This window comes from Maniola jurtina, chromosome 3 (genome assembly GCF_905333055.1).
Source record: "Maniola jurtina chromosome 3, ilManJurt1.1, whole genome shotgun sequence".
Lineage (NCBI taxonomy): Eukaryota > Metazoa > Arthropoda > Insecta > Lepidoptera > Nymphalidae > Maniola > Maniola jurtina.
This window is the reverse complement of record NC_060031.1, coordinates 12,836,682-12,849,353: the sequence shown is the minus strand read 5'-3', so window position 1 is coordinate 12,849,353 and position 12,672 is coordinate 12,836,682. Positions and strand designations below refer to the sequence as shown.

Sequence of the window (12,672 nt, the reverse complement as noted above, 5' to 3'; positions counted from 1 at the left end):
TTACAGTTAAAATTAATGATGTATAGTTTGTAGCGACTCTCTTAATTAACTGGTGTCGTTTGTCCAGATATTTTGGAGATATTTTCCTGGGAGTCTAAATAAAAAAGAAATCCGTCTTATTGAATTTAAAATAAATCCTATAATGAACTATGCTGTAATGTTTCCAGATAGTGGCGCCGATTCTGTTATCTTTTCTTTCTCTAAACGATATTAGCAGTATCTGCATCTTTTTCCTTTTAATATTGTTAAAAAAGGCTGTCCTTTTTTAGCAATATTAAACAAAATTTATTTAGCAAAATTAAAGCAATGAGACATCTTTTACAAGAGGATCACCACAAGTGTAAAAATTCCCGGTACGCTCGGTGAGGCGCTTCAAATCGGCACAAAAAATAACTGTCCTTTCACTTCATACCTAGCGTGCTATGTAAATAGCATTATACATCTATCTATGAATAAAAAGCAAAAATTTAATAAATTCGTTTGTTAAATTTTACCATCATAATTAGGTATTATCATTGCATATTTTAAACATATTTTTGCGGTCAGTGTACAGACTAAACATGCCTGTATAAAATAATAACTAAGCTTGTGCTAATAAAAACACAAAAGGTTGACTTTAATAATAATTTGCATAATTGGAGTGCCGTCGACATTATGTTTAGATTAATTAGCAATATTATTAATTAGGTTACCTACGGTATGATGACATTACCATTTTGCGTGTGGTGCATAATTTTAAAATGATTGACTGACTGTGTTTGTGTGTTGACAATAGATCTAATTCGGCAGACCACAAATGGCTAAATCACTATCGATATATACAATTAAACACAAAAATATACTATTTAATTAGCTTTTTATTGCATGTTGATCGATTGAGGAAAAGCATCCATCATTGGCTTAATTTATTGTACAGATTGGTACAAAGGTGGTATAAAGTCATGCCGCCTCGTTCACGTTTTTATGATTCCGAAGTACCAAAGGATGCCAAATTGCCAACGGGACTCTGTTACTAAGACCCCGCTGGCTGTCCGTTGGTCCGTCCGTCCGTCTGTCTGTCTGTCAGCGGGCTGCATCTCGTGAACCGTAATAGGTAGAGAGTTGAAAATTTCACAGAATGTGTATTTCTATTGCTTCTATAACAATATAGGATAAAAAATTAAAATGGGCGTCATGAAAATTAAAAAAAATAAAGAGTACAATGGTACTTCGTGTGCGGGTTCAACTCGCAATTAACCGATTTTTCGGAAAGCTCTTTATCTGAACTGATTATACATACCTATTATTATTTTTAAATTTTCTGAGATATTCTCGTAGCCAAACTCTCTATAAACATTTTATTACGTAAAGCCACCCCTAAGGAACCAGAGAGTCACCTAACTAGATTGTTGCAAAGTAGGTAAGAAAGTGAGAAAATACTGAAAAAATCCCATCTGAATTACTTGTCAAACAAAAAGTAGCACTTCGGGTATAAATCCATCAAACTTTGCGGACTTTATTCCACAAATCAAATTAAATGTACCGTATCGCTGAAACTTTTTGGTTTTTCGCTATTATAAGGGGTGTTTGTTTAGGCTCAGTTTTATTATCACAGAATGAAACTTGAGTAACGAGCGGCTTTGTTTCGGGACAATGTAGCGTAACTAGCGTACCTCAATTGTGTTGTGGTCATTGGCTAGAACTTAATTCTCTTGTTCGCTTTATTTTGTTGTAGGTATTGTTCATGCCGAAAATGAATCAAAATTTTGAAGTAAAACTATTTAGACGTGATTTGAAAGTAACTCGGATCTTTTTTCGGACCCAAGTAACGATGACGGGTATACATTATTTATAAAGTGGAATAACTCAAAATTAAAAAACCCCCGACACAAAAACTCTATAAGAAAACAAGGAAAGAGCTGATAACTTTCAAACGGCTGAACCGATTTTCTTCGATTATAGCTAAGAACACTCGATCAAGCCACCTTTCAAACAAAAAAAACTAAATTAAAATCGGTTCATTCGTTTAGGCGCTACGATGCCACAGACAGATACACAGATACACAGACACACAGATACACACGTCAAACTTATAACACCCCTCTTTTTCGGTCGGGGGTTAAAAATAAGTACTCTATATACGGGCCCTGCGGCATGCTTTTTAGAAATCATTTGCACATAATGCAACTGCGAATAACAATATGTTATTCGTAGTTGCATTATTATAAATAACAATTCGTTGTACAACTACGAATTGTTACTACTACTACTAACTAATTTCCTACTAGGAGGAAAATCTACTAACATATTCCCGCAATTTCGTCCGCGTTGATTTGGGGTTTTAAGGGTCCTGCTGCTGGTCTGCTTTAGTAAAACCAATATGTAAAATTCCACTAAATATATAATTCCACTAAATATATAAAAATACTACTAAAAAACTATGGTACTACATAAATGCTATGGTTCGGGCTGTGCGCTGTCAGTCACAAAGCAATCATATTTTTTGATATTGATTGATAATAAATAGCGAATAGGCTTAATTTTCGTTAATTAAACGACCTTCTAGAACTTGTGGCTTGTGGGAGTTGGGAAGAGGACTTATATAAATGTTGAACAACAGCGAACTTACTCTAAGAATAACTTGTAAAGTTATTTCAGTAAATAGAGCTCGCCACATTTATTGCTGGGTAGTATAAACGGACTATTTTGTTCCCGACAATCGACATTGATATATATGTTCCACGCTCGGTTTGCTCCGAAGTTATCAGGACTTTGCAGAGGTTTTACAGATTATAAAGTCCCACTAAGCCACAATACAATACAAAATTGTATACCTCGTTTTGGCGGAAATTATTGTTTAACTAGGTAATGCCCGCCACTTCGTCCGCGTGGATTTAGGTTTTTCAAAATCCCGTGGGAACGCTTATTTTCCGGGATAAAAATTAGCCTATGTGCTAATCCAGGATATTATCTATCTCTATTTCAAATTTCAGCAAAATCCGTTCAGTAGTTTTTGCGTGAAAGAATAACAAATACACACACACACATACACAACTTTCGCCTTTATAATATTAGTGTGATAAGAAAGAAAAAAAAGAAAAGGCAAGCGTGCACCAACTTAGACCCTCATCATTGCTTTTTTAAGCACGATTGTCGTCAACCCAGTCGCGCAGTAAAAAAAAAAACGTTTATTTATGAATTATTCCACACATCACTAGTTGAACCGGTAGAAGACGGTAAACAGAAGAAAGAAGAAAATGTGGTACAACCCGAAAAACTCCCCAGCCTTATGCTAGAGTGCCTGTCCATTGAGTGGAATGGAACAGAAATGGTCTCAGTAGACTTATCAGGGAGGAGACATCATAATTTTTTGCGTCACTTCTGTGTTACCTTGTTTTTCTGCTGAAGACATCTCCACTTCGCGCCACTTCAATACAATACAGTACTTTAATGCCTTTTTTCGGGTTGAGCCACATTGTACTGTCTCGAGCCACAACTTCAAACTAGTTCGCTTGTTCGCTTCTTTGATCACAAGCTAGGTATAGTTTGCGTAAAAGTGAATTGGTGATCCAACTTAGTATTTATCGAATTTTGATAATAATGACGGCACCCCTTGATTTTATTTCATAACCGAACTAAGATTTTTACATGACTAAAGGTTGTTTTTTCGATTTTTAACTTAACTTTTAACTAATTTTGTAATTTTTATAGATATGCAATACAAAATTCAAATTTATTTCTCAATTACACATTATTTGGCTTTTGAAAAATCGGCATTCATAAAATAAGGTTACTCTTGAAAAGATTTCCTTAGAAAGTGTAATACATATTACGTTCGTTTTATAGAAACTCTGATTCAAGTCGCTATTTCTTTGAAGTCATTATTAGATGAAATGTAACGATTTTTATCGAGCCTAGTATAAATTCCACTCCTAGAAACAGTCGTCATACACTAGATTCAGAATGAATAAAATATGATGGCAGACTTTGAATACATTGAGTGTCTTTCCAAGAAAATACCTATATTTGATATTACAGACAAACACTCCAATTTTATTTATTAGAATAGATAATCAGATACAGATAGACACTTGAAAAAAATGTTTATATAATTTTTAGTACTTACAATAAAATAAATGTTTCCAAAGTTCTTGCACTTTACTTGTAAAGATAGACATTGCGTAGGCGACAAAAACGCGCGACAGCTACCCGCGACAATAAGTGCCACGAGATACAGTATTTGCCTATGTCAAAAATAAATTATTTCTCAGTGATTTTTTTTTTTAAATTATTAATTTATTAATTAGAGGGTCTTCCATAATACGTTTATTGTTAGGTTTAAGTGTAACAACCATTTTATTAATTAAATTTAAAAAGCGCGTCAAATCGTAGTGACGTCACATGCCAGTATTTCATAGAAGCTCGCATACTAAGCGCGTGTTTGGAAGTTTGAAGATACTGATTTGACTTGTGTCACCCGTTGCGTTCGCTCACATCAAGTGCTCTCCATTTATTTCAATTTAAAGTAGTCCATACACAAGTATCGCCTCTTACGTGTCGCGGTTGTTCGTCGCTGTCGCGTCGCTCAAAGTCTACCTTAATCCTTTCCATTATAGTATCTTTACAAGTCAGCGGATTACAAACAAAGCTGCTGTATCTGGATAGATGGAGTAGATGCGCCTTTACAGTCGGATACATTATGTTTACGAGATCACCGTAGCTACAGCGCAGAAATGGAATTGTGGGAACTACCGATGCGTATTCGTCTATTAGGATATTTATCTGCCTCTTGAGCAACCACATTGTAGTTTTGAGGCAACACAGCTTGTAAACGAGATTGCCATTCATACTAAAGGTCTGTAGCATTATTAGAACTAGGACAAATACCAATCCGTGGCCGACTTTTAAGAATTTTTTTTATCTGCCTCCGGAATATTTAATGGTAGTTTTGTAAACAAGATAGTCATGGCTTAAGTGTCTATAGCACCAAAGGACTTAGGAAATACCAATGTGTGGCCGGCTTTTAGGAAATTTAATTCACTGCCTCTTGAATATACAATGGTAGTTTTGAGGGGACACCTCTGGTAAACGGGTTTGTCGTAGCTAAAGCGTCTGAAGTGCCAATGGACTTAAGAAATACCAATTCCAGCGCGCTGGAAGTTGGTGCCACACAATTGCATATTTTTACATTGGAATTGTTTGTTTATTAGGCTCGCAGCTACCTAGAATCGCTGCCGTACAAGCCTCGCGTCCCCTGGACGGATCTGTTCCCGGGCGCGGACCCTCGCGCGCTCGACCTGCTGCACCGCATGCTGACCTTCAACCCGCACAAGCGTATCACCGTCGAGGAGGCCCTGGCGCACCCCTACCTCGAGCAGTACTATGACCCCAATGACGAGGTATGCTTTTAACCAAAACCATCAGACGATTTTTATATCCATTGCTGGCACAAAATTTGGACTCAATTGCAAATTATAAAGAACCAAAGGGAATATTAATCACGTATAAAAAAATCATAAAATTCTTTATGAAAACAAAAAAAATGGGAAATTTTATTTCATAAAATATTAAATTTTTTCATCGGTAATAAAAATTCTGTAAACAATTTGATATTGTTTGCGACGTCGCCGGGTCCCGCGAGGAATTGAATTAACAACGTTCACTCCATGGACGTAATAAATATAACGTTCACTCCTGAGGGCTGACCTAGCGGCAGACGATGAGTTATTAATTATTATACCTTGTTATTTATATTAACTTATTGTTGTTTTATTAAATAATTACGTTATTTAAACGTATTTACAAACGGTATTTAAGGAGAAATATATGTTTTAGTTTGATTTTCTAATTTAATGAGCAAGTCTTTAATCCACTAAAATCTAAATCTACAACTTAAATGATTTATTCTAATTGAATACCACTGCATTGTACACTATTTGATGGTCAATTGTGGAATTTGTTAGTAAATGATGCCTAATGATGTACTGGTGATAATTAATTTACGTAAACTCAAAGTTACGAGAGTTTAAAACGCGCTCTGGTCTAGATTTTACAAGTATAAACTCGTCACAAATTATGCGTTGCGACTCATAAGAGAAATGCTACATGGTATTAAGTAAAGTAATTGAAGTATTAATTTGCTTTGATAAGCGAGGTTCAGCTAGCATGTAGTTATAAACTTTTCAATTTTCGTAATGCTACAAACACTCGTATTTTTCCTTAACTGATTTAAAAGGTTGTTTAATCGAAACTGCAACACGGCCTGGTCCTTTTATAAACACGTGTTTTTTCGTAAGTTTATTAAAAGGGTTCAACTGATAAAGTTAAAACCGACGACGTCCTTCCCCAAAGTTATCTTTTTCTCAATTTTACCCGACAAATTAAATCACATTTTCATTTTCAGCCCGTCGCCGAGGAACCGTTCCGATTCACGATGGAACTAGACAATCTGCCGAAGGAGACACTCAAGAAGTACATATTTGAAGAGACGCTACTGTTTAAACAGTTGAACGAAGACGCGTAGATCTTCTTATTAAGACTACGCTCCCCGAGCGCGAGGGGACGAAACGTGCAAACTCAACCCAAAGTAATGAAAAAAGTAAATTAAATTACACTAGATAGTTTGCTATTTTAATCCTTAGAGTAAAGGGAAAAGATAGACGGTAAATGATATGCTAGTTTACCTAGGACTGTATGAAGCGGGATAGATTTCAATAAATGAAGCCGATTTTCAAGCAGTGGCGCACGTGTGTTAAATACTTGTCTGGCACACGGCAAGATTAATTTTTATGGGGATCGCATATCCAGCAGAATGTGTTACGTTCGTAGCTTCTCAAAATTCGAATAATTCCGTCAGAGACTTTAAAGTTGGCGTTTTGCAACTTATAAGACGTCTGCGTCACGCTGCTTAACATCAAAATTTACAATACGGCCAGAGTCGCACCCAATTTACCGGAGAAATGGGGCGATAGATGTGTCATCAGCTTAAGGTGAAGGTTGCTAAGCGCATATTCGGTTCGGCAAATTTTTATTGAACAACAAAACCAATAGGATTTAACTTCTACATAATGTTCGACTTTCTTTCGGCTTACCTGATCGGCAAAACCGCTTGGGTTTATTTGAGCTCCACTCGGTTTATAGCACTTTACGCATAATCTTAGCTTGATTCCACGCCTGATTTGTATTTGTATGTGCGGGCATACCGAGCGGCTTTTTTGTCGAACATAATCTACATAATATATCTGATTGTACCGCCTCGTCGCGTTGTGCTCAGCCAACCCTTACTGATTGGATGTCATCGGCGAATAAGTACAAATTTATTGCACGCTCGTTACCACGGGGCTTCATTTTACCTGAAATATTTGATCGTAAGCTTCATCTGTCTTTTTCCTTCGGTCTATGTTTAAATCGTGGATATTTCTGAAAATGTTTTTTCTTATAAACGTGTCACAATAACTGACTCAACATTGTATTGCGATTATTTATCAGAAGATATCTTATCAGAGAGCGATTACCAGAATTTCAATAGCCGGTCTGTTGTAGTTTATTTGTGTTAAGTAAATAGTGAGTTATCAGCATAATTCCTAGCAGTTAGTCACTTATCTTTTTGCCTTAAAAACTGCTCATTATCTAATGGCACATTATATTGTAGGGGATTTAACAAATCGATCTTCGAAGATCTTTGAAAGAACGGTAATAATAATGAATTATTATCAAACGTAAAGTTGTGTTTATTTCTATACAAAACTACTCGATTTAGGTTTTTGAGGCATTGATGACTCACTGTTTTTACCATGACAACCTCTTATAGGTATACCGTTTCACTGAGATGGCTCGTTAGATAGGTTGCGGATTGCAGGAGGGTGACAGTTGAGTAAAAATCAAGGAATTAAACCCTTGCTGTCACACTCCGACAACCCGCAGTCTAATGAGCGGTGTAGCGCAAGCGGTAACCTATAGCAAAAAAATATATACACGATGACATTTTTGTGGTTTTATAGTCGTGGTTAAGTGAATCGCCTTAAGCAGTACCAACCATTTCGATCATTTATGTTTAGTTTAAAAAAAAAAATTGATTCGTGAAATTAGTATGGTTTGGAAAAATTCGCGAACCAGTATTACTACCCCGCCGCGTCGCTCTGTCTCAGAACAGCAGCGCGGTATTCATTGGCGCTCAGCCACTACTAATGTTTCTCACAGATTCGAGTTTGTGTCAAGATAAGCATTTTTTTATCAAAAAAAAAAGTTCCTAGTTTTCCAAAACAAATAAGTAATCAAATAACAATAAATACTGCTTAAAGCGATTCACTTAGGCATGGCTCTAAAACCACTATTTCACCGTTTATTTTAGAATAATGATCGGAAAGAGTTTGCATAGTTTTAAACTTTTATGTGAAATGTAAAGAAGTGATTTGACCCCACCATTGATGGTTCACCAAAGCGTATGGCGAACTTGGTTTTGTATTTCTTTATTTGAGTATTGTGCAATGCGTTTAAGGGTGCCCGCAGACTATAGACTTTTTATCGGGCGATAGTTTAGTCGGTTACTACACCAAACATTTTGCGCCTGATTCTGAAAAGTATTTGACATTTACTCAAACCACTCCTCACTTTATCGCAACTGGTGTTATAAAAACTATGACGTTAAAGGCATAAACATGTTACTGTGTCGTGGTGTGGTGTGTAGTGACGCGATATAGCGATCGAAGTCATATTTATATGAATAAGTACGTGCGCGCTAGTTTTCCGTGGCAGTCTGACGCGTAGGCTTGAGGCACTATCAGATTGGCCGATTGTCGCGTTAGACACTGCAGTAATGTTGTCACAACGTTACTGCTTTGTTGTCTGGTTGTTCATTACGTTATTCTGATTGACAAATAAATGAAAAAGGGAATCGGGAGTCTTTAGAATGGGTGAACTACGCTGGATAACATAATTTGACTGTTATTTGTTGCTTGAGTTTTTACGACGGTTAATGTCCTCATTTGGGACCGCAGTTTCTTTAAAAAAATATTGGAAAGGAAAATTTATAAATTCTGACTAAGCAAGCGCCAAATAATAAAAAAAAACTATCTGCCAAATAAAAGTTTGTAGTCTGTGAAGGCTTTAATACGCGAGCTTTCGGTATTATAAGTTTTAATATTTATATCTTTTAAGTGAGCTAAAAAAATAATAAGGCTTTCTTACCTTTGAGAATTCATTTGGAAAATTAAATATAACGTTGCCTAAAGCTCTAAATAAATCTACTTTTATAATATTATATGTATACTGATAACTATAATCAGATCTTCAGTACTTTGCAATTTACAACGACTTCTTTTAGAATTTAGATTTTAATTTAATTTTTACTTTACCAAAATGATTACTTCTGCAAGGGATTCGCAAAAATAATAAGTTTATATTTCAATTGATACCAGTAAATTTTGATATCTATTGATGATAGTATTAAAACGTATTGTTTAGATACCATTAAATACGTTTAAAAAAAGAGCATCCTTGAAAACAGATAAGATAACGCCCTTCCGGCATCCGTGTTTTCTGCCACTTAAAAATTAAGTACCTTCAAGACAAGAGTGAATAGGCGTCATCTAGCCAAGCGTGATCCAATCTAAATCTTATTATTACTCTTCACGAGGCACAACTTTAGTCAAGCATAATTTCTAAAAATATTTAAGTTTTATCTCGCTGATTGCAAAAATATATTGGGATGCAAATAATATACGGTATAATAAAATTATTATCGGTATACAAAATACCGGTCTGATAATAATTATCGATATTTTTGCGAATCCCATTTTGCAGGTATAATGTGAGAAGAGAAGAAAAAAAGAAGTGTTATTTATCTAAAAATAATATAAAAAATAATGTAGTATGTATAAATAGAAAAACGTTCGACTGGATGAGTAGAATTTCCAAACTGTAGTTAAGTATATATATCGAAATCATAGATCATTATAGATAGATAGGAGTTTTCTGAAATTTATCAACGTTGAAATACCTTATCGTGCATACGGTTTGTAGTCTAAGGGTCGTTTCACATTGGCGACGTTACGACGCGTCTATCACAGCGGTATACTTTTGAATATTATTTTATTTTTGTGCCAATCTAATGCGGATCTTATTTTGTAAAGAATGAGATGTTTACATTTTGCACTCTACGAAATTGGCATCTGGTATGCCACCTTGTTATATATAAAAATTAAATGTCTGGCTGTCTGACTGTTCATTACCTAGGCGTTCGCGTACCGTTCATTAGATTGATTTGAATAATAGTACAGTTGTTGTTGGCACTTGCGTAAAGTTTTCTGACGTAGAATCATGATCGTACAATTGAGGTGCATTTCAAGTTGCAACTCATGCCAGGCATTAGCTAGTGCCTAATAAAACAGGCAAATTACATGAACGAATGAGTCGTCCTAACTTTTAAAGAAATACGTGTCCGATTTTTTGTGAATTAAGATCCGTATTACATTAATCTAAGTAGAATGCATTGCAACGCCGCGCCACGCATCGTCGTGTCGCTAATGTGAAGTAACCCTTATTTAGATGCGACGAGCTGCGCATGAAAATACTGTACAGTATTAAAGCGAATGTTTTGAATAAAATGTATTTTACTAAGTTTGTTAACGAATGTATCGATACGTGTTGTCAGTAATGGCAACGTGACATTACGGCTCACATGAGCGAATTAACGCGACGACGCGATTTTCTAAAGACTAAAATGTCGCAGATCATTAAATGACTTTAAAATTGACAGGGAACATTGTAAAGTCACTCTTTTAATTAAGTTCGTCAAAACAATAGTGGGAAAGAGATATTACTATTGAAAGAGACAAAGCGAATTTCCAACGCGACAAAAATATCGCTGGTACCTTTAACTAAATTAAAATTAGTGAAACATATATTAATCTGCAAGTCATAGGCTGAGATCTATAGATCATACTTTGACTTTGCTCAGACCTAAGGGCCGGCGCACATATGTCGGAGCGCAGCGCAAAGCATGCCCGTGAAGTTTTCTAATCGCGTGAATTTTTACCAAATAATACGCGAGCACGCGCGGCACTGCGCGCGGATGCGCAAGTATCCGCACGGATGCACAATTGATTTTAGATATTATTTCAATGAGGATAATGTCGATAATATTTTGACTGTGAAAAATGCTCTGCGCTGCGCTTTGCCATATGTGGCCCGGCCCTTAGACGTTGTTGAAACGAAATAGACTTATTCCAGAGACATCTCGTTTTAACTCTAAGCAAAATCTGAGCAGTCTTAATTAAGTTCTCTAGATCTAAAACGTTATAGAACGGATGATATTGATTTTGGTTTATTTGTGCTGAATGTATGTCGCCAATTAATTACTTCGATCAATTTAGATTTGCGTTAATTTGATTGTACAATCCACTTAATCAAATTGGTGGATTTAATTTCAGATAAGCTATTCCTTTGGTAAATTTACGATGATGTACATGTCATCCGCAATTCATCGCTTAATTGGAAATAAATTTCTATTAAGTTACAATATGTACTATATTGTAACTTAATAGAAGTTTAATAAATTGAATACAAATACTTTGAGCGCATACTGTTTGAAATTTTTGAAGTGACTTATAGTTTTTATTTAGCCCCAGCTTCGAACAATTTTTGTAATTATTTAAAGGGATTCTACAGTGTAGAGGAAACCTACATGCAAAATTAGTTTGTAGATCAAACGGTCTATCAGTTACAGTCACCCGTATTCATAATCATTACTGTAACGTCTCACAGTGCGCTCAAATGTAGTGTATTGACCAATCAGGTTATTGAGAATTGACGTGACACGGTTATCTGATTGGTGGAACCGACACTATGCATTCGAGCGCACTGTAAGCCGTCATAGTACTGATTGTGAATACGGGGAGTTAGTTTATCCACCAAGGAAGGAAGGATAAGAGGTCTAAAGCTTACATTACACTCAGTTTATTACCTTAGCTTATATTAGCTTTGCCACTAAGCTAACTAATGAAATGATTGCGCGTTGCGCTAATACGCGTTTACATCGCGTTACATCGCTTATATTATAAGAGCGTTTACACACTTCCTGATTTAATAAAGATTGTGTCGGAAATTGTGCAAGCGGAATTCGTAGCTAAGATAGAGGCTTCTTTAGAGAACGATTCAGACGACATGTATCATTTATGCATTGTATAAAGGTTGAAATGACAATTGGCGTTTGAAATGGCCTCTAGAGAAGCTCTAGCTCCTATCTTGACTATGAATTCCAGCGTTAAATAGAGATGAAACTTGTTAAGAATCACGCAAATGGCTCGGACTTTGAGAACGGAATTGTATGTAAAGCCTAAAAGCCGAGTTCAATAGGGAAAGATATGTAAATATTTTTACATTTCGAATTAATGTTCTGAAGTGCGCACCTTACTACCTTCATTAATCCCTGTGCGATGTTCTATCGATAAAGTTACGGTGTTCTTTGAAAAACTTGTTTTTTTTTTGTATTTTCATTGGTTTTTATAAATTAATAACTCTCGTCTTCCTTGTAATTCATGTTCGCGCACAATTCGATTTTTATAGCGTGTACAGACGTGACGACTTGTCATCCGCCCGGCTACACGTGATTGGTTGAAAGGTACAACAGGTAGGTACGGCGCTATGGTTAGCTAAGTTTCTTTCTCTCTCGCACATTCTAACATTTTTAATGAT

At 35.8% G+C, this 12,672-nt stretch overlaps 1 protein-coding gene and 1 long non-coding RNA gene across 3 annotated transcripts in view; one reads left to right on the top strand and one right to left on the bottom strand.

Moving 5' to 3' along the window:
• Nucleotides 1-9,172, bottom strand: part of LOC123880966 — a 26,222-nt gene extending 17,050 nt beyond the window's left edge. The window contains exons 1-3 of the long non-coding RNA XR_006799383.1: nucleotides 9,049-9,172; nucleotides 3,421-3,424; nucleotides 2,598-2,609 (exon numbers count right to left, since the gene is read on the bottom strand). This is a non-coding gene — a long non-coding RNA (uncharacterized LOC123880966). The remainder of the gene's footprint in view (nucleotides 1-2,597; nucleotides 2,610-3,420; nucleotides 3,425-9,048) is intronic.
• The window catches only part of LOC123880947 (mitogen-activated protein kinase 1), a 57,036-nt gene extending 44,364 nt beyond the window's left edge, over nucleotides 1-12,672 (top strand). The window contains exons 7-9 of one of the 2 annotated variants that reach the window (XR_006799380.1): nucleotides 5,190-5,378; nucleotides 6,383-12,167; nucleotides 12,204-12,672. Coding sequence is in view for 1 of the 2 variants with exons in the window: in XM_045929389.1 (XP_045785345.1) it covers nucleotides 5,190-5,378; nucleotides 6,383-6,502 (309 nt within the window). In the remaining variant the exon portion in view is untranslated. Of the gene's footprint in view, nucleotides 1-5,189; nucleotides 5,379-6,382 lie in introns of both variants that reach the window. The other variant, XM_045929389.1, reaches the window with a different exon arrangement.